The sequence below is a fragment of the Neophocaena asiaeorientalis genome, unplaced genomic scaffold (assembly GCF_003031525.2).
Source record: "Neophocaena asiaeorientalis asiaeorientalis breed wild unplaced genomic scaffold, Neophocaena_asiaeorientalis_V1.1 scaffold889, whole genome shotgun sequence".
Taxonomy (NCBI): Eukaryota; Metazoa; Chordata; class Mammalia; order Artiodactyla; family Phocoenidae; genus Neophocaena; species Neophocaena asiaeorientalis.
Window position 1 is genome coordinate 1,363,616 of NW_020171798.1, and position 22,331 is coordinate 1,385,946.

General features: G+C 45.5%; 1 protein-coding gene across 3 annotated transcripts in view; it reads left to right on the top strand.

Annotated features, from left to right (window-relative positions):
• Positions 1–32: 32 nt before the first annotated feature.
• The window catches only part of SEPHS1 (selenophosphate synthetase 1), a 30,156-nt gene continuing 7,857 nt past the window's right edge, over positions 33–22,331 (top strand). Inside the window, exons 1-7 of one of the 3 annotated variants that reach the window (XM_024738945.1) lie at positions 33–242; positions 2,244–2,513; positions 7,246–7,349; positions 9,376–9,483; positions 10,544–10,665; positions 14,150–14,240; positions 16,367–16,466. In XM_024738945.1, the coding sequence (XP_024594713.1) occupies positions 2,321–2,513; positions 7,246–7,349; positions 9,376–9,483; positions 10,544–10,665; positions 14,150–14,240; positions 16,367–16,466 (718 nt within the window). In that variant the 5' untranslated portion in view covers positions 33–242; positions 2,244–2,320. Of the gene's footprint in view, positions 243–782; positions 2,514–7,245; positions 7,350–9,375; positions 9,484–10,510; positions 10,666–14,149; positions 14,241–16,366; positions 16,467–22,331 lie in introns of those variants that run through there. The other 2 variants (XM_024738785.1, XM_024738869.1) reach the window with 2 other exon arrangements.

Sequence of the window (22,331 nt, forward strand, 5' to 3'; positions counted from 1 at the left end):
GCGGGCCGGCATGGCCCCGCTGGCCGCCCCGCTCCGCCTCCACCGGGCCGCGCCGCACAAAGAGCCTGGGCCCGGGTGGCCTTTAAAGGAGGCAGCCGGGGATTTAAGGTGTCCCCGAGCGCTGCCCTGCGCGCACCGGCTGCCGCCCCGACGTGTGCTTCCCGCGGGGTGCGCCGCCCCTGCGCCCACGTCGCCGCGTCCCCTCCGTTTTTTATTTCCTAGGCTTGGGAACCTGGGGGGAGGTAGGTACCGGGTCGGGGCTGCCCCCTCTCCCGCCCCCACTTACCTTGCTCCCTCGGCTCTGCGGCCAGCTTGGCGCCCTCGTTTGAAAAAATTAAAACGTGGCCGAGAAGGAAAGGGTTAACCCTTGTTTTTAAATATTCATGTCATTGTTTAAAGGTGTAAACAGGCGGCTTCGGGGGTTGAAGTCGTCTGCGTGTTATGCCAGCCCCCCCCACCATTGATTACGCCTTTCCTCACGTCCCCCTCCACCCCCCCCATTTTCTCATCCCGTCCAAAAAATGTAAGAATTTATGTTTTTTTAGGATTCGGATGCGATGTGTGTGATTTACGTCCCTCGTTCCATTTCGAATTTTAAAACTCCTGAGTGCCTTTTGGGCTTAAGGTGTTTTAAACTTTTTGCCCTTAAAAACCTAGGAAGATTTAAAAGGAAGTTAGCCCCCTGAATTCCAAGTGCCCCTCCCCGCCTTTTTTTTTTTTTTTTTTTTTTTTTTTTTAAAAAATTTTTTTTTTTTTTTTTTTTGTTAGGGATTGGAGGTAGGAAAATAACTGGATGCCTCGTGAGTTGGATTTTTTTTTTCCCCTGGTAGGAGTGAGGCGGTGTTAAGTGCGAGGCATTTGGTGAGGAAAGGACTGTTGTTTTTGTTCCAAACCCAAGTCAAACTGCTATTGGACTTTTCCTAACTCTAAAATGGCTTCAAAATTCCCAGCTCCATAACTTAGCTCTCCTGGCGCCCTCCTTTCGGACAGGTGGTTTTCTTGGAATGTTGCAAGGTTTACTCCTTTACGGTTGTAGGTTTCAAACGGAAATCATTGCTCACCCCAAACATGGTTTTGTAAAGACAGTTTGGATTACTGCCCAAACTCAGACTCTAGGAGATTTATTTGAAATGAGTGATGGGCTTCGCAGGGGATCGAAAACTCTATAAATGGGAATTATGTTCTTAATGATAAATTTTATAGGGGAAACTGACCCTAAAACTTGGGGTGTCTAATTCTATGCCCAGTAAAGTATCGGTCTGGAAGTTTTGTAAACCCCGGGAGCACGTGGAAGGTTTTCGTGTAGCCCCAAAGGCTTCAAGCTTAGAAAAGTTTGTTCCAGAAACGTCCAGTGATACCAAGTACCATAAATGCTAGTGATTTAGTACAGTTTATCACTTTAGGTCTGCAGTGAAACAGTAACGAGCAGTAGCATATTTTATCAATGATGTGTGTGTGTACTGGTTTGTCGGGCGGGGTGTTTGCTTTCTAGGAAGTAGCACTGAGTTAAAACATGAGAAGACTTTCCACTGCTCTCTTGTAGAAAATGAGCTTTGCTGTGTTAAACAGCCATTCCAGCTTTCAAGTTGTGTTCTTTAGAGAGGCTTCCTGTTAGTTTTGGATCATGTCGTGTACTTCTGGCTCAGAGTGAAAACCTGTTTTTCTAAAACTGAATTTAGCGTCGTAAAGAATTTCATCAAATGCATATCCACCGATGTCCTTTTCACCAAAAGTATCTGTTAGGCATATTATTTTTCTTTGTGAGATAGCAAAAGATGGTAAAAGGTCTTCCTGAAAAGTCACTTTAGCCAGGGCATTTAATTTCTAAACCATAGTACTTCCTGGTTGATAGGTGAAGTGACTAGTTTTCCTGTAATGCTGCCGGCTAGAAGAACGTTTGGAACTTTTTACTCAAGATGGCACTGTGTCCTGTAAGTCAGCTGGCCCATAGTTCCGTCTTCCTTGCAGCCCCTCAGAACCACCATTATAACAACACAGACATCAGATCTCCTTCCATAGAATATGTCTCTAATGGTACAGTCACCTTTTAAAATGACTTCTTCTAGATTATGCATCACTGTGACAAACTGTTGTGGTCCCAGATGGCTGTTTCCCTGTGGTCTTGGTGATTGCAGCCCTTTTCATGTTTACTTTTCACTGTCATGTATTCACTCACTAGATTCTTGGTGGGTACTGGTAAGAAGAACTCTTTAATGGTGTCTTTGTGTTTCGGTGCTACCCAGGTGGATCTGTAAAGAAACCAGCCGTGTAGGAGAGGGAGGGGAGGAACCCAGCAGTGAGGTGTGTGCGCCCGAGAACCATGTCTGCGCGGGAGTCCTTTAACCCGGAAAGTTATGAATTGGACAAGAGCTTCCGGTTAACCAGATTCACTGAACTGAAGGGCACCGGCTGCAAAGTGCCCCAAGATGTCCTGCAGAAATTGCTGGAATCCTTACAGGAGAACCACTTCCAAGAAGATGAGCAGTTTCTTGGAGCAGTTATGCCAAGGCTTGGTATGTGAACTGCTGTTTCTTTCATATTTCCCCGAGTAGAGCATCTTGGCTGCAATGTAGTCAGTGAGTCAAAAAACTAGAGTTCTCCTCCCATGTTGCCTTTTTTTTTTTTAAGTTTCTGCAAGAAGGATTCAAAGAGCAAAGCAATGGTAACTGTTACCTTATTGTAACTTATTTGGAGGAACGACTTGAAAAACATGAAGAAATATGCTCTAACCATTTTGAAACTGTTACTATGCGATTGAGACAATTGTATTACAGTAAGAGCATTTTTTATTAAATTAGAGTAGGAAAGGTGTCGTGCAGGACACCTTTAGAGAGCAGTGCCTGGGTTGGGGGGAACTCGGGGTTCCTGTGCAGCAGGCATTGTTTGAAAAGCTCCCGTGGGGAGGAGGGAGACACAGCAGGTGAGAACACTGGACGGGGTCTGGACTCCAGGACGGCATCTGGACTTGAGAGCCATGTTTCCTTGACCCAGTTCCTGCTGCCATTAGTGGTTTGCCTTTTCTCAAACACAGAGCTCAGAAAGAAATTCTAGGCTACTGGGATGCTGTTTGTTAGCTTCTCTTGTGTGCTTTGTTAAGTACATGATGCAAGACTGTGATCACTTTGCCTTTTGAGTGTTTGACATGTATTCTAGGAGTTTGTGGGTGTTTTGTAGTTATGGTGTATGAGTTGATCAGCTTTCTTACATAAGGTTTTTTTTTTTTTTTTTTTTTTTGGGTACGTGGGCCTCTCACTGTTGTGGCAAATATGTTTTTTTTTTTTTTTTTTTTTTTTGCGGTACGTGGGCCTCTCACTGTTGTGGCCTCCCCCGTCGCGGAGCACAGGCTCTAGACGTGCAGCCTCAGCGGCCAGGGCTCACGGCCCCAGCCGCTCCACGGCATGTGGGACCTTCCCAGACCGGGGCACGAACCCGCGTCCCCTGCATCGGCAGGCGGACTCTCAACCGCTGCGCCACCAGGGAAGCCCTTACATAAGGTTTTAACTGCATTTCTTTTATGGTCACGTTCTGTCTTACAACACTGGTTTTGAACCTAGGGTACTCCTTTCTTTCCTGATGTATAAAGCAGATAAACGCAGGGTTGCTTTGGGTGGGAGAGGAGAATTCACACCCTGCACTCTCGGGGCCTGTAGGGCTTGCAGGAGCTCAGTTAGAAAATCGTCCTCATCTAGCTGATGTCTCAGCGTGGAGAAATACCACATGAATGAGATGGAGTGGATGTCAGCTTGCTTGTCAAGAAATGAGAATATACTGAGAAAGCTCTTAGATAACTTTGTTGGGAAAGATAAGCTGCCAAATGGGCAGAGACAAATGCAGTCAAAACCTCATGGATAAAGTCATCATTCCCCTCTGTAACCGCCCCCGTTGACTTCTTGAGCACTCCATGGAGCTCAGGAAGGCCGGGTAACCTGTTCCCTGTCACTTGGTGGGGGTCAGGAACTGGCATCCACATCTTCCAATTCCTCCACCCACCATACTGCTTATCATCTGGTTTTTAAGTCCAGACGTGTTCATGGGGAGAGGAGCTGCGTCAGCGGTAACTCAGCAGTGGCAAAAGGGGACAGATGTCGACAGCAAGGGTCCAGGCAGGAGAAAGAGAAATAAATGTTACTCTGTGCAAGTTCGTAACCCTCCTGAACCTCAGTTTTCCCATCTGTAAAATGGGGTAATAATACTCACTGTTTGCAACTGCTGTGAGTACCAGAAATTATCCGCGTATGTATGTATATGCACCATGTGCACCTGTACCCATGTACATAATACTTGTGTATGTATGTATGTTTATATAACGTATACACACAAGTCTGTTGACCTGTATTTAAAATTTTTTTTCTAAAAGAATGTCATATTTCCTGGATTCTAAGGATGAACCGTAACAGTTGTTAAATATACACTTTTATTAAATGTATTCTAACTAAAGAAATGTTAAGATAAGTGTGTCTTAGTACTTGGTACCTCTGTTGCCTGATGCTTAAGAGCTGCCATGTCTTGATGGTTGCTGGCAGTGGGGGTAGAGTGATGATTTGGGTTTTTTTTTTTTGGATGGATAGTTTCAGTCTTGCTGAAACCTAGAATTCCCCGTCACCACCCACTGATGGTTACATACACCCTGCTCGGTCTGGTATTTGAGGCTCCCTTTACTCTGGCATTTACCTGCCCTCTGCCTGTACTGTCCCTCTCTCTCTCAACTCGATACCCTCGTTTGCAAGGCCCATGGCCTGTCCCATTCTCACCCTCTCTCTCTTCCTTTCTTGAAATTTGGTAGGTGATTTGTAGACCAGTCACTACAGACCAGTGCTGTCCCAAAGAAAGATGAGGTGAGCCACCTGTGTCATTTAAAATTTTCTAGTACAGATAGTTCCATTAAAAAAAAAAAAGAATCAGGGGAATTGAATTCTAATATATTTTATTTAATCCAGTATATAAAAACTATAATTTCAATACATAATTAATATAAAACATTGCTAACAAGACGTCGGTTTTTCTCGGTACTAAGTGTTTAAAATCGAGTGTGTGCACTTGCGGCGCATGTCACTTTGGAATTGCCCCATCTCACGTGCTCGGTAACCGCATGTGGCTGGTGGTTCCCACGTGGACAGCCCTTGACCCTCCTTCTAACACGGAGTGGTGTCCTGGTGGAGAGAGAGGACTTGTAGGAGATGGAAGCTTCTTGTCAGCCCCAGGAGCGTGCTGGGGAGTCATGGTTCACACGCTCTGATGCTGGGTATCAAGAGAAATTAACTGCTTTACAAATCAAAAAGATTGAATTCCAGTTTAAGATTCCCACATTACAAAACATTTAAAGCTAACTTTCAGCAACTCTTTTTAGTGTCTCTTTCAATAGTCCTATAGTTTATATGAAAATCTAAAAGAAAAACAGTATTTCTTCCCTCTTTTCCAAAGTGAATGGTAATAGGCTTGGAACACCCAGTTGTTGGAATGATCGGTTTAGGGGAGCAGTCGGTATGAGTTTAATTGTGGCTCTTGAGTGCTAGAGAGCCCCGCTAGAGGGCGCTTCTGCATACATGCGTCGCTGAGATGAATCATCACATGCTTTCTGATCACTGGTAATGAGCGTTCCATTGTTACAAATTTGTGAGGCTTGCCATTCTGAGGCAAAGTCCTCCATTCCCTCACTGGATCTTCCACCAAGAGTTTCTGCTTTGCCATCCAGTGTAGTAATAAAAAAATCAGCCTGCCTACACAGAGTGATCTTTCACTAAACTTGATTTTATTTTAGTGTTAGTAAGAATGGATCGGGACTTGACACGGTGCTGGGGTAGTTATGAAAGAAAGCCACACGTGGTCCTCTCTGTGTGACTCGGGTGTGACTTATTCTTATTCCGTTTGAAATTCTGAATCGAGACGGTAAACATCTGCCTGCTTCCTTTCGTACTTCATGGGATTTGTCCTTTGCTTTTGGCCGTTGGGCTGCAAGGTTGAAATACTTCCTAAGGACCAGAGGGCATCCTCTTGAGGGAGGTGAGTGTAGGAAAGCACTCCATTAGGCTTACCTGGTGAGAGGCCAGTCTGAATTTGAAGTGTTTGCATTACAGGTGATTTTTTTTAAAAAAATGTAGCCTGCAGTAGCTAGTCTTGACTGTTTCTAAACTGATTTCAGGAAAAGGGAACTGTTTCTAATTAGCCCATCAGTTGTCTGTGTTATCTTTCTAAATGTTTAGAAACAATTTTTAATAAGTTGAAATATATCCCATAGGCTTGTTAAGCAAATTTTTCTTTCCCTGCTCATTAAGTTAGTAGAGGTGACATAAGTTTCTCATGAGTGGAATGCATGGAATTTTAAAGTTTCTTGGGAGCCACAGTGCTTATGTACATGCTTGATTGGAATCAATGAATACTTGTTCTAGCATTGTCCTTTTCTTTCTTCTTTCCTTCCTTCCTTCCTTTCTCTCTTTCTCTTTCTTTCTCCCTTCCTTTCTTACTTTTGTCATTTTTGACTAAAATGTAGTATAATAGCATTTTAAAAAATTTTTATTTATTTTTGGCTGCGTCGGGTCTTTGTTGCTGCGCACAGGCTTTCTCTAGTTGCGGCAAGCGGGGGCTACTCCTCGTTGAGGTGCCTGGGCTTCTCAATTGCAGTGGCTTCTCTTGTTGCGGAGCACGGGCTCTAGGCGCGCAGGCTTCAGTAGTTGTTGCGCACAGACTTAGTTGTTCTGCGGCATGTGGGGTCTTCCCGGACCAGGGCTTGAACCCGTGTCCCCTGCATTGGTAGGCGGATTCTTAACCACTGCACCACCAGGGAAGCCCTATAATAGCATTTTATATGTGTAAAATATTTTACAGATTTTCTGTTGGAAAAACAGAATCATGCCCAAAGATATACTCCTAAGTAACTATGGAGAAGACAACCCAAGTTCCATTTGTGCTGTTCTCATCTTTACAGAAATTCTGTATGGTGCCAGTCACGTGATACAGTAACACAAAGGAAACTTCCTGTTCAAGGCATCGTTAAAGTCTAAAAATTGTACCATGTTGAAGTTGAGTCTTATGACTAACAAATTGTGTTCTCATTTTCTATCTTAAGCTGGTTTTGTTTCACGTTTATTGCAGTTATGCTTCTTGATAGGAAACACATTGCTTTGTTGGCGGTGAGCAGTGTTCCGTAAGTGTCTTATGCAAAACCCCTCCTATTCAGAACACTGCAGGTACAAAATGACATGGCTCTTCCTGTTGACTTTTGGATGATGATGACCCCCATCTTTGCAGGCATTGGGATGGATACCTGTGTCATTCCTTTGAGGCACGGCGGTCTTTCCTTGGTTCAAACCACAGATTACATTTATCCCATCGTCGATGACCCTTACATGATGGTAAGTTTAACCGACGTGTTTTTACATCTGGAACTGCTTACTCTTTTGGTTTTGGGTGGTGGCTGGGGTTTTGTTATTCTTGTGTGGGTTTTTTTGTTTTCGTTCTACACAAATTGCTCTCATCCTACCCCTGCCCTGACTCCCGTGGTTGTAGATCTGATCTGGTCGATCCCTTGCTCACACTTGGCACCGTGCATGAGGCAGGCAGTTAAGGTGGATGGGGCGTGTCCCCTGCTGCTTTCGTACCTGCCTGTGTGTCTGTGCCAGAACACCTGTGGTCTGTTAAGCGTGTCTGTTGACTGATGTGTTTGTAGTTTTCTTCTTTATTTCCTTGTACTTTTCTTTCTGGGACATTTGTAAACGCCACACTCCTGTGTTTCACCATCCTCTGTAATAGGACTGATCCTAGATGTCTCTGTCCAGAAAGAAAAAGCTTAGCATCTCATCACCACTAAACCTGACCGTTGATCCTGAATCTGGTCATTCCCCCTCCCCGTGTCTTTTTTTTTTTTTTTTGCGGTACGCGGGCCTCTCACTGTCGTGGCCTCTCCCGCTGCGGAGCACAGGCTCCGGACGCGCAGGCCCAGTGGCCATGGCCCACGGGCCCAGCCGCTCCGCGGCATGTGGGATCCTCCCGGACCGGGGCACGAACCCACGTCCCCTGCATCGGCAGGCGGACTCCCAACCACTGCGCCACCAGGGAAGCCCTCTCCCCATGTCTTATTCCAGTGTGTGGCGTGTGCATCTGCCTGCTGATCACGCTCTGCCCCGACACCCCGTCCTGCTCATCGCAGGGTTGCCGCCAGCAGCCCCTCCTTCTTCCCAGCTGGGCCCTCCACCCTGGCAGCTGGGAGGAGCTGATGAAGAGATTGGCAACATCCTATCATTAGAAAGTGCCGGAGGCCCTTCCTCGTGCCAGGGGCACTGGGATCGAGCCCCACACGTAGGGACTGAGGCCGGGAGGTCTGAAGGTGGAGACAAGCACGCACGCTCCCAGAAACCTGTTTCTCGCCTCTCCTCTGGCGCAGCGGTCCTGAGAGCCGCGCACGCCACTCCCCCGGTGTCCCACCTGTCCAGGGGCCCAGGGGGCTAGAACCGGAGTTCATCCTGTGCCAGCCTCTCGTAGAAGGACCCCAGCGCCCACGCAGAAGGGGCAGCAGGTCGCTGCAGCCCGAGCCTGTGGTTGGTGCCTCCCAGCTGCTGACGGCGCTGCGCCCGTTACCTCGAGTGAGTCACAGGAGGTGATCAGGCTCCCTGCCGACCCGGCAGGAGGTCGTGAGACAGCATAAACGGGCAACGAAACGGCCGCTGGAAGTGATAGTAACTTGTGGTTTGATTACCCTTACGTCAGAAAGAAAAATCGGTCGTTTTCTCCTTTACTGTCTAGAGAAGGGCAACTTTAAAATTTTTTTTAAATGTCTGTTGGCAGTAGAAAATCTTTATTACCACATTTCTGTTGAGTACTGTTTCAGAGTTCCTCAATAAAACCTTATAGTTTACTGGGAAATGCTTCCCTTTGTCTTTAGAAAACAATCTGATTTCAGGCCTAGGTGTCATTTATTTCTTCTTTTTGTTTCTCAACCAAGATGATTTTCCTGTTTATCTCGTACAAGAAGCTCCCCAGATTTCTCCGTCTAGGTATATAAAACCTATCTTCTCTATAACCAATAAAGGTGACATTTTTAAGGATCTGCTCGGGAGAAGCGGCGGCTCCACGTCTTCTTTAGCACAGTTGTTTCCCATCACTTCCACTCCGGCTCCTCTGAAACCAAGCACTCCAAGCTTTTCCCCGACATCTCCCCGCTCCGTTCCGCACCCAAATAAATTGCAGACCTCTCCGTAAAGTTTAGAACGGGAAAGAACCTGGAGACGACGGGTGTTGCACGAGAAAGGAGAGGTGGTCACGGGAATGCCCGAGAGTGGCTCTGTGCTGGAGGAAAGGCGGTGAGCCCAGGAGGCACAGAGCCGGGGCCCACGTCCCGGCGAGTCCGCCGTGGCGCCTGCTCACGTCTCCCGTCTCTTCCAGGGCAGGATAGCCTGTGCCAACGTCCTGAGCGACCTCTACGCCATGGGGGTCACAGAGTGCGACAACATGCTGATGCTCCTCGGGATCAGCAACAAGATGACCGACAGGGTAAGCGGGAGCCGGTCCGGCCGCGTCCTCGGCCCCGGCCGTGGTCCGACAGGGTAAGCGGGAGCCGGTCCGGCCGCGTCCTCGGCCCCGGCCGTGGTCCGACAGGGTAAGCGGGAGCCGGTCCGGCCGCGTCCTCGGCCCCGGCCGTGGTCCGACAGGGTAAGCGGGAGCCGGTCCGGCCGCGTCCTCGGCCCCGGCCGCGGTCCTGTCGCTCGTCTGGCCGGCCCTCCTGCCCCGCCGTGAAGTCAGGCTGTCCGTGTCCTACCCGCCCTCTGCTTTTTGGCAGTTAGCAGCGAATTAGAAGAGGCTGGCCTCTTCGTGTCTCCATCCCCACCTGCTGCTTCCGCTTCTCTCTCCTGGGCAAACCGAAGCCAGCACATTTGCGTGCGTGTGTTGTGGTGACGTTTAGGCCGCAGTAACAGCACCTCCAGGCCGGGCACCCGCCTCTTCGGTCACGGTTGGCTGGTGCCGTGGACGGCGGTGGGGCTGGGGTGCCCTGTGCTCACCCGCTAGCATCTGTGGCCTCGCTGCCTGACCCCCTCCTTGGCCCAGAGGTGAACTCCTGTTTAGATTATTTTTGACAGGTAATTGGTTTCGTCCCCGCCAGAAGTTTGCCCTGCGCATAGAACTGAGCATTCAACAGGCCCTTCTGTGCCCTCACAGCGTGCTCTCGGGCCACTGCTTGTACACAGACACCCGGAGCGGGCGCGTGGGCACGCGTTAGCCGGTCACGGGATGGTTAAGGACCGTCCAGAGAGCTGGCTCAGGTACAGGGCAGCCCTGTGCACCCAGCCTGTTCCGGTGTTTGCTCTTCTGTCGTCTGGGCTACATTCGCTTTGTGACCTAGAGCCTCTTCCGACTTTTGAGAAAAGGGCTACCATGTGAACTGTTCCCTGCCCCTTCTGTAAACTCTCAGGGTTTCCTGTAAGGGTTTTATGATCTTTTTATAACTACAGGGGTAGACTCTCTTTTCTGGGTTTTGAACTGAATGATGTGACTTTTAAATTTGTGTCCTTTTAAACCGTAGGAAAGGGATAAAGTGATGCCCCTAATTATACAGGGTTTTAAAGACGCAGCAGAGGAGGCCGGAACATCTGTAACCGGCGGCCAAACAGTGCTAAATCCCTGGATTGTTTTAGGAGGTGTGGCTACAACTGTCTGCCAGCCCAACGAATTTATCATGTAAGTTGATTATGGTTTCATGTCCCCTGGCCAGGTTCTCTCTCTCTCTCTCTCTCTGTGTCTCTCTCTCTCTGTCTCTCTGTCTCTCTCTCTCTGTCTCTCTCTCTCTCTCTGTCTCTCTGTGTCTCTCTCTGTCTCTGTGTCTCTCTCTGTCTCTCTCTCTCTCTCTCTCTCTGTCTCTTCTTTAAAAATATATTTATTGAGATACTAATTCACATACCATACAGTTCACTTATTTAAAGTGTTTATAAATTCAGTCGTCTTTGGTATAGTCACAGGGTTTTGCAACCCTCACTAGAGTCGACCTCACGACACTTTTATTGCCCCAGCGAGAAACTCCATCCACCCCCTCGGCTGTCACACCCCACCGCCAGCCCCCATCTCCATCCCCCATCTCCATCCTGGCTTCTTCCACGTCACAGAATATTGGCTAATCTTTTTAAGGTGTATCCATTTTGCAGCATGTATCAGTACCTCATCCCTGTTTATAAAAAAGTTTTAGATTTTTTTTACTGAAGTATAATTCATATAACGAAATTTCACATAACATGAAATTTAGCTTCTTAAAGTACGCAAGTCATTGGTTTTTAGTATTCACGAAGTTGCGCAACCATCACTATCCAATTCCAGAACATTTCCGTCTCCCCAAGAAAGAAACCTTGTATCCACAGCAGCCACTCCCAACTCCCTCCTCCCCCATCCCCTGGAAGCCACAGATCTACTTTCTGTCTCATGGATTTGCCTGTTTTAGACATTTCATATAAATGGAATCATGCAACATGTGATGTTTTATGTCTGGCTTCTTTCACTTAGCGTGTTTTTAGGGTTCATCCATGTTGCATGTGTGTCACTACTTCATTCCTTTTTATGGGTGAATAACATTCCATTGTATGGACAGTTTATTCATCCAGTCATAGGTCATGGACCTTTGAGTTATTTCCACCTGTGGTGCGTGATGCAAACATTCGTGTGCAAGTTTTTTTGTGTGGATATACATTCCAGTTCCCTGGGGTAGATACCTAAGAATTACTGGGTCATGTGGTAACTATTTAACTTGAGGAACAGACTAAGGCAGCTGCACTGTTTTACCTGCCCACAGCCATGGATGGGACCCTGATGTCTCCACATCCTCTCACCAGGACTTGTTTTACTGTCTTTTTGGTAATAGCTGTCTTAGTGGGTATGAGGCGACATCTCACTGGGTTTTGATTGGCATTTCCCCGGTGGCCAGCTCTGTGAGCATCTTTTCTTGTGCCCTCTGGCCATTTCTAGATCCTTGGAGAAGTTTCTCTCTCAACAGAAGTTGGCCCTTTTCGTGTTTGATGTCTTACTCAGAAAAGCCACCTTGTCCTATTCTTAGAGGAAGCAAAAGCTCCGTTTGTTTTATCTGATTTTGTGAGCAGGCACTGTGTTCAGAACTCCAGGGGTGTGAAAGGCCCTGCGGTGCAGAATCCCTCACCTGCCCTCAGTCATTAGTGGCAAACACTTTGACCAGTCTTGGGTATTTTTAACCAAGTAACTCTTGACATTCAGATTATCTTTAGTTATGTTGACATTACACATAGTACTCCAATGCATAGATCATCTTGTATGTGTGACTCTTGGTAAGAAATTTTTCAGAATGGAATTGCTGGGTCCATTGCCTGTGCCCCATAATTCTGATCGATGTCTTCAGTTTGCTCTTCATAGAGGCTCCACCAGCAATGGGTGAGAGTGCTGGGTTGCCCCATCCTAACTAGCACAGCCTGGTGACAGCCTCCTTGGTCTTTGCCTTACTCCTGAGAGTAAGGGTGAGTGTGTAATTTTCATGTATTCATGTCTTTGGTCCATTTTTTGGACTGATGGGTGCGTCTGTGTTAAGGGTCTTGCCTTTTACCTACATCCAGGTTTTATTTTCCTATGTTTTATGTTGGTAGTTCTCAAACTTTCCACTTAGATGGGACAAGAGAACTTGCACCTGTCTCCGCCATTCCAGCTTTCCCATAGAAAAGGAACCCAGCTGTAGCCAAAAAACGGGAGAGGAAAGAACAATAAAACAGGCTTCAATGAATTTTTTGTCAACAACATGTACGCTTACTTTGTAAAATAAGAATGCACCTATGCAGGTGATCACATTTTGTAAAAGACTGCCCACAAACTTCAAAGTAACCCAGCAATGTTATCATACTTCACTTGCTGACACAGATTTGTAGGTTGCACGTAACCAGTGACGCACAAGAGCGCATCAGCTCTCAGGCGCAGTTGAGTCAGAATTGAAAGGCATTTATGTCTTAAGGTCCCGTTTTTGGAAAGTGAGTTTCTGGTATACCCTCCCAGAATTAATATTTTTCAAAGCTAGCAATGGATATAGATATTACAGGATGAGTCGAGGAGCTAGTTGTTGATTTTTAAGTCTGTGCCCTTGGCTTTTTAATCGACTCGTATGAGTATGTGAGTTGTTCGCTGTCAGGGGATGGGATGGCTGTGTGGACAGCTCCTTGAACTTGGACAAGAAAGACATGAGTGCTAGACCCGTGTCCTGGTCGTGAGGATACAAGTGAGATGGGAGTTTTGTCTGAGGGGGGACAGTCTTTCTGCTTTTAGGGCTGCCTTTTTTTAGTATTTGCCTTCTGTCTTTAAGACAGGGACCAACCAGGGACCCTGTGTACCAAGTAGGAAACTTATTGGTCATAACTCTGAGTTTGAAACATTGATGCTGAAATCACCAAAACATTAGACCCACGGATTCTAGCCAAATCCCACATCCTGAGAAATCCCACCTGCATCTCTATCATATAAGTGATTGTAAATAAAAGAAAGAGAGAGAAAGGGAAAGAAAGAGAGGAGAGAGAGAGAGAGAGAGAAAGGAAGGAAGGAAGGAAGGAAAGAAAGAAAAGGATGAACCGTTTTTGTTCCAGAAGTCTTGTTGCCTCAGAACCCTGGTGGGTCTGTGTTGAAAAGTACACAAGAGGGCTTCCCTGGTGGTGCAGTGGTTGAGAGTCCGCCTGCCAATGCAGGGGACACAGGTTTGTGCCCTGGTCCGCAAAGATCCCACACGCCGCGGAGCGGCTGTGCCCGTGAGCCGTGGCCGCTGAGCCTGCGCATCCGGAGCCTGTGCTCCGCAATGGGAGAGGCCACAACAGTGAGAGGCCTGCGTACCACAAAAAAAAAAAAAGAAAAGTACACAAGAGCATGGCTGAATCGGGGCCTAAGGAGGCCTTTGAAGACTAAGCGATTTGCTTTTTTGGGAAACTGATAAGTCACTGGCCTAAGTGTTGTCGAAGTCCGCGGCCTCCTCGCTTTTCATTTAATGTTTTGTTCGTCAGTCATCCTAGTAGTAAACGGCAGAGCTCTAATACATGGCATTAGTTGGCTTAAATATAAGTGAGTGTTTGCAAACACACAAGTGGTTTTACCGGCCTTTTCTTTCTCCTGTTTAACCGACAATGATGAACTTATCTCCTCGGTTGATTTGACAAGGACCTGCCTGTGCTCTCTTCTTCAGGCCAGATAACGCAGTGCCAGGCGATGTGCTCGTGTTGACCAAGCCCTTGGGGACGCAGGTGGCTGTGGCCGTGCACCAGTGGCTGGACATTGTGAGTGACCTTCACCTTCCGGTGTCAGCAGTGTGGTTTCTAAAATAAGCTCTTCTAGTTTTAGTACCAGGGAGTGTGCTGTCCATCTAGGCCTTCCGAAATCCTGGGAATTGTCCCTATTCTTTTATTAGATCCAGTTTTCACGTATTGAATGCTTGAAGTAGGTAATCCCCTGCTCGGGGTTCAGAGATAATCCATAATGAGAATTTGGGGGACAGTGAGTGCAGTTTATCTGTTCATTTGGTGCTGAGATGGGTATGTCTTTCATACTTAAACATCACTAAAAAAAAAAAAAAGGAGGCAGTTCCCTGGCGGTCCAGTGGTTAGAACTCCGCACTTTCACTGCCGAGGGCCCAGGTTCAACCCCTGGTCGGGAACTAAGATCCCGTGAGCCGCGCAACGGAGCCAAAATAATAATAATACAGAGGAGAATATGTGCAAGGTTTGATATTTGAGGTTTAAGGCCAGGCTTATTGACAGTTTAAATTATTTTAGTCATGAGTTTTTTGGTCATTTCTGGTTGCTTGTTTTGTCTTTTTAAGCTAATTAGTAACTCAGAACATTTTGATAAATAATTATGTCGTGGAGAAAGCATCTAGAATATGAAAATATTTATCCTGAGTCACTTTTCAAGTGAGCTATGATCAGTTGTTCTTCATTTAAGACTTTTCATTGCCATAACAACTCAAAAATTAATATGATTGTGGTATATTCTCGCATACCTCAATGCTTTTAATTTCTACAACTGTCATCTGAAACCATCAGTCCTGAGAAACAATTGAAAATGAACAATTTTATGTTGTTCCTCAACCAGGTATATCTTAGCTTGACAAACAGAACAGAGAAAATCTCTTAAGGAGGCCGCATTCTTAGTTATTTTTCCCTTCTCATCCAGTGAGAATGGGGAGATTTCCCATCAGGTGTGATCACCTGGGAGTCAGACCATAGGGCTTTTATAGGCCAGTAATCCAGAGGTGCTTTCCAATACGACTGCCCAGGTGAGGCAGAGGGGGTCCAGGAGGAGGGGCTCTGGGATCCTTCTGTTTGTCCCACCCCCAGCTTGACACTGCCTTTGCTTTTTTTTAACCAGTTTCTTAAAGATGCTCAGAATTGAAAAAAGCAAGTTTCAAAGGCAAAGTAACAGCACAATACCCTTTCATAAAGGTCGGAAGCAACCCAAGAGTATTGTTTGAGCATCTGTACGTACGAGGATACTATTTTTTTGAAACACAGGGAAATGACAAGTGTAAAATTCAGAATCATTGTTACCTCTGGGGGAGAGATGGGGGCAGGGGGATAAGGGAGGGACGCAGACATAGACTTAAGTTACTTGTTGGGCAGTAGATGTTGGGTATTACCAAGAAAGGAACAAACGCACGAATGCTGGCTATTAAAATGGACCGTGGGGGCTTCCCTGGTGGCGCAGTGGTTGAGAATCTGCCTGCCAATGCAGGGGACACGGGTTCGAGCCCTGGCCTGGGAAGATCCCACATACCGTGGAGCAACTAGCCCCGTGAGCCATAATTACTGAACCTGCGCATCTGGAGCCTGTGCTCCGCAACAAGAGAGGCCGCGATAGATGTGTGTCATGAACTTCAGCATCGCGATGCCAGATCCTTTAAAAATCAGACTGAGGAAGAAGGGGGAAGACGGTAGTCTTTCAGAGGATGTGCTTTGTGGTCACCCATGCCGTCCGCATAGCTGATACAGTTCAAGTTGTTTCCCATTCATTTGTCCCTCAAGAGGACTTGATCCCAGAATTCAGGGAAAGTCAGTAAGAGTATAAATTACATGAAAAATGAAAGCCATCCGCTTACTAGGGGAGATGGAGAAGAGAACCCAAGGACATTCAGAACTGTCTTGCTAGTTTCAAGTTTCCAGTACGCTGCAGTGTTTGACTACAGAGGTGTGGCTGAGGACAGAGAAGGTGCCAGATGATATATCTAACGGCCACTTAAAGCAGTAGTCACGGGGGGAAGAGTTAGAAAACTAAATATTGTGTGCAGAATTAGGGAAGCAGAACACCCCAGAAGATGGCTAAGGAAAAAATACTCTTTCAGTGGTTAGAAGCAAAGACTGATCACGTTTTTCTCTCTTTGCTCCCTCACCTGTGTTCCTGTCATTAGCCTGAGAAATGGAATAAAATCAAGCTGGTGGTCACCCAGGAAGATGTGGAGCTGGCGTACCAGGAGGCGATGATGAACATGGCCAGGCTCAACAGGACAGGTGCGGCCAGGGCTCGCCACCCAGGGGTTGGCCAGCTTTCTGAGCAGGGCTGGGACGGGAGACACTTAGGGCTTTGTGGGCCACAGACAGTCTCAGTTGCATTGATTTTCTTTTCCCCCCATGACTCTTTTAACACGTTTCTTTAAAAAAAAAAAAAACAGAAAACAAAAAACCAGAATACATTCTTAGCTGGAGGATGTGGCCATGGGCCAGGTTGGGCCAGTGATTGCAGAGCCCCCTCTGTCGGTGCCTGGAGCACCGGTGGGACTCCAGCTATGTCGTGCATTCTTGACAGAAGCGTGGGGTAAATGTGACTCACCTTAGAGGAAGTAAACGGCTGGCCACTGGCCTGAACATTGCGCTAGGTCAGGTGGTGAGGCCGTGAGCGTTTGTCCCCAGCCACTCCTCTCTGAGCTGTGCGTCTGGAATTCTCCAGAGCACTGCGCCTGTGCCAGCATCTGTGTCCCCTCTGGCTTAGAATCGCTCACCGTGGGGGCAGTGCCAGGCACCGGGGAGAAGCAGAGAAGTATGGATGAAGTCATCAGTTCACTTTATGAATCTGTGAAATGGAGAGCTGAGGTCACATTTTTTCTCTGTTGCTTCAAATTCTACATTCCTATGATTATGGGCAGCATTGAATTCCTCTGCACCCCAATAAAAACAGAAGAGAAATTTATATAGCATGTTTTCAGAAATACTTGACTGACTTATTAAAGTGTTAACCTTGTCATATTTTTAATTCCCAGATTTGTGTATATAAATGAGTAATGACACTCATGCCATAATATTTTGACATTTCATTTCTAGTTCTAGCTTCTTAATACTGATTAGAAAGTAATAATAATAATAGTGGTTACCATTGATTTGATAGTTATTATGTACCAGGAACCTGACATATTTTCTTAGTTAATTCTTCTGACAACCTTATCAAGGTAGCTACTATTATTCTCATTTCACAGGGAGGTTAAGTAACTTGCTCAAGGTCACAGCTCATCGATGGGGACCTAGGATTTGAAGCCAGATACGCTTTTAATGCTTTGAAACTACTGCTTATAATGCCTTTAAGTGTTATATTCTATCCTTTTCTTAATGATTTAGTAAGAAATCAAGGCCCTCTCCACAGCCTTTGTGCATAGTAATTGAACCAGTACTTTGTACTATGCTAAGAATCTTAAAAGTAGTTTAAAGTAAAACAGGAAAGTTCAGGAAAGAGCCAGGGTTCATCTTCTGGGAAGCAGCAAGGCTGCCGAGGGACTCACTTGATGCAGTTTAAGCATCTCACAGCTGATTTTCATTAGCGTTCATACCTGTATAGAAAGCACCAGGTATACTTTGTAATTAAGAAGGAAGCCCGGGCTTCCCTGGTGGCGCAGTGGTTGGGAGTCCGCCTGCCGATGCAGGGGACAAGGGTTCGTGCCCTAGTCTGGGAAGATCCCACATGCCGCGGAGCGGCTGGGCCCGTGAGCCATGGCCGCTGAGCCTGCGCGTCCGGAGCCTGTGCTCCGCCACGGGAGAGGCCACGGCAGTGGGAGGCCCGCGCACCGCAAAAAAAAAAAAGAAGGAAGCCCTTGTTGGGTGTCTTTGAAGTCCTAACCTCTGACCAGCCAGAGGAACCCTTTCTGGAAAAGCATCTGTGTGGGTCACTCTGTACAGAGGATTTGGAAGCAAACCAGCATTTAGAATGTGAGCTCCAGGAGGGCAGGGAGCTCTCTTTTGTTCACTGCAGTGTCCACAGCACTTAGAAGAGTGAAGGACACACCACAGGGGTCATTAAATCTGGATGGAATGAGTGAACTCTGTGCTAGCCCTTCTTTTTGGTACTTTATGGACATCTTTTGAACAATCCTGTGAATTGGATCCTGTTTTTCCTCCTTTGTCTGAAAAGAAATACATGTAAGGAATACACGCAGATCTATTCTCAAACCCAAATCTGTCCAACTTTATAAAGGCCACTGTTTCTCCCACTTGTTCTATCTACATAAGCCTGTGATAGAAATTGGTACAGTTTTATTCTGGAAATATCAGTTTTCTTCCTCATCATTAATTGCATGTTGTATTTAAGGACCTGGGTTTGGGTTGTGTGGTATCCTATTTTGGAACTTTGAAGATACTTGAAGACGAAGTTCTAGATGAAGTTCAAAAATCTTATCCTAAAACAAGTCCCTGTTTATTTAGTTACTCAGGGTTCGCTGAGCCAACAGTCAGAAATCTCATCCCTCCCATTCTACAACTTACCCCAAATGACTCTGAACCCAATATATGTAATACTTAAGCCATGAAGTCTTCAATTATTTAAAAAGAAGAAGAAATCTGACTGTTGAACAGGGGATCTCAAAAGATCTTCTCCGAAACTCTGATTTTTTTTTTTTTTTTTTGTTTGTGGGCCTCTCACTGTCATGGCCTCTCTCGTTGCGGAGCACAGGCTCGGGACGCGCAGGCTCAGCGGCCATGGCTCACAGGCCCAGCCGCTCCGCGGCATGTGGGATCTTCCCGCACCGGGGCACGAACCCGTGTCCCCTGCATCGGCAGGCGAACTCTCAACCACTGCGCCACCAGGGAAGCCCCGAAACTCTGATTTTAAAGTCACTTTAGAGTGTGAAAAGAGGGCTTCCCTGGTGTTGCAGTGGTTAAGAACCCACCTGCCAGTGCAGGGGACATGGGTTTGAGCCCTGGTCCGGGAAGATCCCACATGCCACAGAGCAACTAAGCCCGTGCGCCACAACTACTGAGCCTGAACTTTAGAGCCCACAAGCCACAACTACTGAAGCCTGCACACCTAGAGCCCGTGCTCCACAACAAGAGAAGCCACTGCAATGCGAGGCCCTCGCACCGCAACAAAGACCCAACGCGACCAAAAATAAATAAATAATTTTTTTTAAAAAATGTGAAAGATTTTTTCCAACATCTGCCTTTCCCATCTTGTTTATTAAAAATTTTTATTAGATACTGAGTTGATACAAAAGTTATTTTATAAAATTTGTGCAGGGCTTAAGGAACAGCAGTACAGTACCCGTGTGTCTACCATCTCATGTGAGAAAGAGAACCTGGCCTTACAAGCCCCAAGGGGCCCCTCCCACACCCAGCTCGGGGAAAGGGGCGACGCTGTTCTGAATCTAATGTTTATTCTCATGTGTTCTAAACTGTTTTTGCCACATAGCCTTGTCCCCTTGAGCAATAAGTTAGTTTTGCATTTTTTGCTTTATTAAATCATCCCTGTGTCATTTTATTTCCTTTTTGCTCTTTTGTACACTGTTCAATATTCCTGAGTGTCAGTTCCTGGTGTGTGTAGCTGGATTTCATTGTTTTCACCATTGTATAATCTTCCACTCCATGACTGACTGCTGCTGAGAACTTCTGGTGCACATGTGTAGGAAAGAGGGCAGTACTGCCTCGGCTTTTCTAGAAGGTGCTAAATGTTCCCAGAGTGGTGGTATACCACAGTTTTTGAGAGTATGCTACATTTTAAAGATTCTTTAATATGTTTTCTCTTCCTGTTTATTTTCTATAGTTTTTCTACTGTAAAAAAAAATCATGTTAACTATAGAAAAGCTTTCAGAAAATGAAAAAAAAGGAGAGAAAAAACATTGTTCATAATCCCACCAGCCAAAAACAGCTTCTGTTAATATTTTTATGTATTTTTCCTTTGGTTGGTTGGTGGTTTACTGTTGTCTTATTGTTGACGTTGTAAATGAATGGTTAGCGTACATTTTACTTATATTTGGAATTTGCTTTTATTCATTTAATATCACTAAATTCTTTTTTCCATATTATATAATCCTAGTACACATAATGTTTAATGGCCAGATGTTCTACCAGAGTGATATGCCATAACTAAATTACTTTTTGCCTAGTTTTGAACAATTTATTTTGAGATCAAATTTTTTTATAATTTTTTTTTCCTGCATTCCAGGAGTATTTCTTTGGCAATATTCAACATTAAGTTGAATTGTAATTATTTAATTCTGTGTTCTCAGATGTTCTCATCACTTACAACCAAGGCTTTTCATTCGTACTTCTCTTCCTGTGCTGTTCAAAATGTCTAAGGAGGGCTTCCCTGGTGGCGCAGTGGTTGAGAGTCCGCCTGCCGATGCGGGGGACACGAGTTCGTGCCCCGGTCCGGGAAGATCCCACATGCCGCGGAGCGGCTGGGCCCGTGAGCCGTGGCCTCTGAGCCTGTGTGTCCGGAGCCTGTGCTCCACAACGGGAGAGGCCACAACAGTGAGGGGCCCGGGTACTGCAAAAAAAAAAAAAAAAAAAAGTATAAGGAGTTTTTTTCCTTTCTTTGGTCCTTCAAATTAAGTAGTTTAACAATAAGAAAGTAATTTGTAATGGATTTATTTTTACCCATGTGGGTTATTAGTTTGTTTATAATTTGAACATTTAAGATTCCCCATCCTTAAGTTGTAGACATTATTGGTAGGGATACAGTATGGCAGAACACTATGCGGGAGTGTTTGGTCATATCTAGCAAAATCCTGTGTACGTTTATTTTGACCCAGAAGTCCCACTTCTGTGCGTCTGTCCCAGAGGCCAAAGTATGAAATGACATGTGTACAAGGCTATTCATTGAAGCACTGTTTATAACTGCAAAAGAAGGAAACAGTCTAAATGTCCATCACTAGGTGACTGATTGGATTATCTCATCTCTGTGCACAGAGGAATACTATACAGCCATAAAAAGGAACAAGAAATCTTTATTACTAGGGAGCTATCTCTAGGATATGGCCAGATGAAAAAAGCATGTTCATAAATGAATATGAATTATGTTCATAAATGAATTTGTATGTTCATAAATGTATGTTCATAAATGAATATGAATTAATAATATGTATTTTATACTTTCAAAAAGAAACAATGGAAGAAATAAATCATTAATAAAAATGGTTACATATAAGAGGGAATAGGGAGGAAGCAGACCCTCTCTGAACATGCTTTGTTTTGTAAGTTTGACTTGGAAATAAATGTTTTGTATAGTTTTCTATACTTAAAATGGCATATTTTACAAATCCGAACCAAATTTTTTTTTTTACATCTTTATTGGAGTATAATTGCTTTACAATGGTGTGTTAGTTTCTGCTTTATAACAAAGTGAATCAGTTATACATATACATATGTTCCCATATATCTTCCCTCTTGCGTCTCCTTCCATCTCACCCTCCCTATCCCACCCCTCTAGGTGGTCACAAAGCACCGAGCTGATCTCCCTGTGCTATGCGGCTGCTTCCCACTAGCTATCTATTTTACGTTTGGTAGTGTATATATGTCCATGCCACTCTCTCACTTTGTCACAGCTTACCCTTCCCCCTCCCCATATCCCCAAGTCCATTCTCTAGTATGTCTGTGTCTTTATTCCTGTCTTAGGTTCTTCATGACATTTTTTTTTCTTAGATTCCATATATATGTGTTAGCATACGGTATTTGTTTCTCTCTTTCTGACTTACTTCACTCTGTATGACAGACTCTAGGTCCATCCACCTCATTACAAATAGCTCAGTTTCGTTTCTTTTTATGGCTGAGTAATATTCCATTGTATTTATGTGCCACATCTTCTTTATCAGATGGACACTTAGGTGGTTTCCATCTCCGGGCTATTGTAAATAGAACTGCAATGAACATTTTGGTACATGACTCTTTTTGAATTATGGTTTTCTCAGGGTTCTTTGACCCACCTCCTAGAGAAATGGAAATAAAAACAAAAATAAACAAATGGGACCTAATGAAACTCCAAAGCTTTTGCACAGCAAAGGAAACCATAAACAAGACCAAAAGACAACCCTCAGAATGGGAGAAAATATTTGCAAATGAAGCAGCTGACAAAGGATTAATCTCCAAAATTTATAAGCAGCTTATGCAGCTCAATAATAA